This window comes from Dendrobates tinctorius, unplaced genomic scaffold (genome assembly GCF_039654945.1).
Source record: "Dendrobates tinctorius isolate UK_male_01 unplaced genomic scaffold, ASM3965494v1 ptg000213l, whole genome shotgun sequence".
NCBI classification, from domain to species: domain Eukaryota; kingdom Metazoa; phylum Chordata; class Amphibia; order Anura; family Dendrobatidae; genus Dendrobates; species Dendrobates tinctorius.
Genome location: NW_027361880.1, coordinates 1,488,147 through 1,492,107, shown reverse-complemented (window position 1 = coordinate 1,492,107; position 3,961 = coordinate 1,488,147). Strand labels below are relative to the sequence as shown.

Genomic DNA, 3,961 nt, shown 5'->3' with positions numbered 1-3,961 from the left:
TCAACTAAGTTTCCACTAAAAATTATACAGTCTTGATAATTATTCCCCATTGAGTACTATTAAAAAATGATTTAAGTATGATCTGTGTTAAGTACAGCAGTCACAGTACATAGAGGGAAATAAAGAAGTCGTCATGCTAAGTTACATTAATGTTCATCACATATTGAAAACTGATGTGTTCAAAAAAGGTGTCATATTGTCGTGACTTTCACTGAAAACTTGGGCATATGGGTGGACGAAAAACTTAACTTATTGACCATTGCCAGACAACTGCTGCCAAGGCTAATAAAACAATAGGATGCTTTAAAAAAGCATAGATGCTGATGATATAAATATATTTTTGTTTTTATACAAGTCACTAGTGCGGCCACACTTAGAACACCATGTATAATTTTGGTCTCGGTGTATAAGAAGGAGATAGCTGAACTTGAGCTGGTGCAGAGAACAGCAACCAACGTTATTTAAGGAATGGGTTGGCAGTTCACAGATCTTTGTAAGGATCTTTTTACACCTAGACCTGCAATGAATACAAGCGTCATCCTCTACGTCTAAAGGACGGAAGGTTTAAGCATAGTCATTGACGGTGATTCTTTTCTTTAGAAATACAGTAAGTATGCCATCAACCTTAAAAACTATGAAGCTTCTTAGTGGCCAGTAGAAAAATTTTATCATAGTAGCTCCCTTTTAAGATTCACAAACAACAAAGCATGCTGTGATTTAAAGAAGTGTGAAATGTTTGATCCAAAGACACATATAAAAACATCATTATGGCAACAGATGTTTTACAAAGTACAGGTGTTACCAATAGGCAATGTTGAAAATCCCCTTCCATACAGCTCTGAGAATGAACTGGATCTCAGAAAACAACTATCTGTCTAAACATAGAGTCTTGTTGAAAAATCTCATGAGACAGGTATCTCTTTAGAGATCAAATGAATGGAAATGGGAATTGAACTGTCACAGCAAAGTGTATATAAGTGCAGGTGCTGGTCTTATTGTCTTACGTGCTGGTTTTTGATTTGAAGTGTGGTTATTAAGAATTCCTAAACTCAAACAAGAATAATGTTACTTTAATTAAGTCCATTCCAACTACTGTGACTCAACATGCTCCTGCGAACCTTATGCACACATCATTTACATGACTGCAAGAGTAACAATCATGAGCAACGGAACAGATATTAAAGTTTTCTACTTCCATGCCTTTGCGGACATGAAATTCAAGGGCTTGTACTTTGCTGTTTTCCTGATGATATACCTTGTCACAGTAATCGGTAATATTTATATCATTGTCCTCACAGTAATAGATCAAGTTCTTCAGACACCAATGTACTTTCTTCTTCGAAATTTGGCATTTTTAGACATCTGCTACACCTCTACAACACTGCCACAGATGCTTGTCAATTTATTATTAGAACATTCAGCCATTTCCCTACCTGCCTGTATTGTCCAGCTATATGTCTTCCTCTCATTAGCAGCCTCTGAGTCTTCCTTACTGGCTTCAATGGCTTATGATCGGTACGTTGCTATATGTAATCCATTGAGGTATACAGCCATTATGAGTAGAGCTTTTTGTCTCCGCATGGTAGCTGGGACTTGTCTAATTGGGTTCATTTTTGGGACAATTCATACTGCTAACACTTTTAGATTGCCTTTTTGTGGTTCAAATGTTCTCAACCATTACTTCTGTGATATTCCACCTTTGCTAAAGATTTCTTGTATTGATACTTTTCCTAATGAGGCTACTGTTTTTGTGGTTGGAGGCATCCTAATGCACGGCTGCTTCTTAATGATATTTGGATCTTACATTCAAATTTTGTTTTCAGTTCTCAGTATTCCAAAAGGATGTGGGAGAATGAAGGGCTTGTCAACATGTGTGTCCCATCTTATTGTCGTATTGCTGTTTTACGGAAGTGGCAGTTGTATGTATTTCCGCCCCAAATCTAAAGTTCTTGCGGATAAGGAATGGCTTCTGTCCCTGTTTTACACGAGCTTTACACCTCTCCTAAACCCCCTCATATACAGTTTGAGAAACAAAGAAATTCAAGGGGCATTCCAAAAACATTTTAAGAAAAATCAGATGCATGGGAATTTCTAGAATTTCTTTTACAACTACAGATGATTGAACAGATTAGACACAAATTGAATTTGATTTTAATTTTATGATATTTGCAAGTCCTGAGGATTATGAACAATTTATGATTCAAAAAATGCACGCTACCTTTTTAGACATTGCAGAAGAATGCGTCTTTCATGGAAGGCTGACATGACCACAGCTGTGACCGAAGGGGCATCTCCAAAATGCACAGAAGCTATTATATTCTGTATAAAATCAAGAGCAATGAATGCAGCAGCTATTTAAGTGTGATCATTTGATATTTAGAGGATGCCAGAGCTCATAATGCAGCAAAAGAAAAAGGAAGAGAAAATCCTAAAACAGTTGACAAAAACACCAGACAGTAATAAGTTGAACAACAGCATAAGTAAAGAAGAGGAGACTAGTAGACTGCGAATCATACAAGGATTCTATTTATAAGGGTAAGGAAAGATAGGGGGGGGTACCAACAGCAATAACAGTGTAATTGATCAGCGAAATGGTATAAATTGTATCTGTATTGCTTTATTTGAATTAAAATTACATGTTTTTTCTTCATTGTTAATGCACTAAAAAGGAAAAAACACAATAGTTCTCCCTCAAAAAAAATTGAAATCAGTGTTAGACAAGGTGCTTGCTTGCCACAAACAGCTGTACTGAGCTTTTGTATTTCTTGGGCAATCTTTTTTTGTGAAGAGGGTTAAATGTTAAATGTTTTTAAAAAATACAAAAGAAAATTCTCCAAAATCCAGACATTTAAATGTCACTGTATACCTCACAAAGTATCTGTGTCGTAAATGCAATTATTTTCTTTGCACATCTGTTTTACTAGTAAGTTTCTACAATGTACATCAACATGTCACAGATCCTAGCTTTTTGGTCTTATAAGTACTTAACATCTCTTAGGCTGGTTTCACATTTGCGTTTTTTAGCGCTGGAAAAAAACGCTAACCTGCGCATGCGTTTTTTCCCCTATATTTAACATGGGTGCGCATACCTGCGCGCTTGTAAGCGCATGTATGCGATTTTCATGCGCTGCGGTTTTTTTGGGGTGTGCGATTGGATTTTCCAGACGCAGCATGTTGCATTTTTTGGCCCTGCAAAAAAGCGCATGCGCACATATGCGCACGTTTTGCGCTAAAAATGGCCATTATAGCCTATGGATGCGCATATGTGTGCACTGGCATGCTCATGTAAGCGTTTTTTTGCATATGCGTTTTTTTTTTTTAACCATGGAATTTAGGGGTTTGGGTTAGAGTTAGGGTTAGTTAAGGGGGTTTAGGGTTAGGGTTAGGGTCAGGGTCAGGGTTAGGGTTGGGTTTTGGGTCAGGGTTAGGGTTAAGTATGGTTTGGTTAAGGGTTAGGGTCAGGGTTAGGGTCAGGATTAGGGTTAAGTATGGTTTTGTTAAGGGTTAGGGTCAGGGTTAGGGTTAGGGTTAGGGTTAGGGTCAGGGTTAGGGTTAGGGTTAGGGTCAGGGTTAGGGTTAGGGTCAGGGTTAGGGTTAAGTATGGTTTTGTTAAGGATTAGGGTCAGGGTTAGGGTCAGGATTAGGGTTAAGTATGGTTTGGTTAAGGGTTAGGGTCAGGGTTAGGGTTAGGGTTAGGGTTAGGGTCAGGGTTAGGGTTAGGGTTAGGGTCATGGTTAGGGTTAGGGTCAGGGTTAGGGTTAAGTATGGTTTTGTTAAGGGTTAGGGTCAGGGTTAGGGTCAGGATTAGGGTTAAGTATGGTTTTGTTAAGGGTTAGGGTCAGGGTTAGGGTTAGGGTTAGGGTCAGGGTTAGGGTCAGGATTAGGGTTAAGTATGGTTTGGTTAAGGGTTAGGGTCAGGGTTAGGGTTAGGGTTAGGGTTAGGGTCAGGGTTAGGGTTAAG

At 38.5% G+C, this 3,961-nt stretch overlaps 1 protein-coding gene across 1 annotated transcript; it reads left to right on the top strand.

The window, feature by feature from the left end:
• The first annotated feature begins 1,159 nt into the window (after window positions 1–1,159).
• LOC141058649 (olfactory receptor 5M5-like) lies at window positions 1,160–2,095 on the top strand. Its single transcript, XM_073554840.1, has one exon. It carries the CDS (start codon window positions 1,160–1,162, stop codon window positions 2,093–2,095), a length of 936 nt encoding a protein of 311 aa, XP_073410941.1.
• The last annotated feature ends 1,866 nt before the right edge of the window (window positions 2,096–3,961 follow it).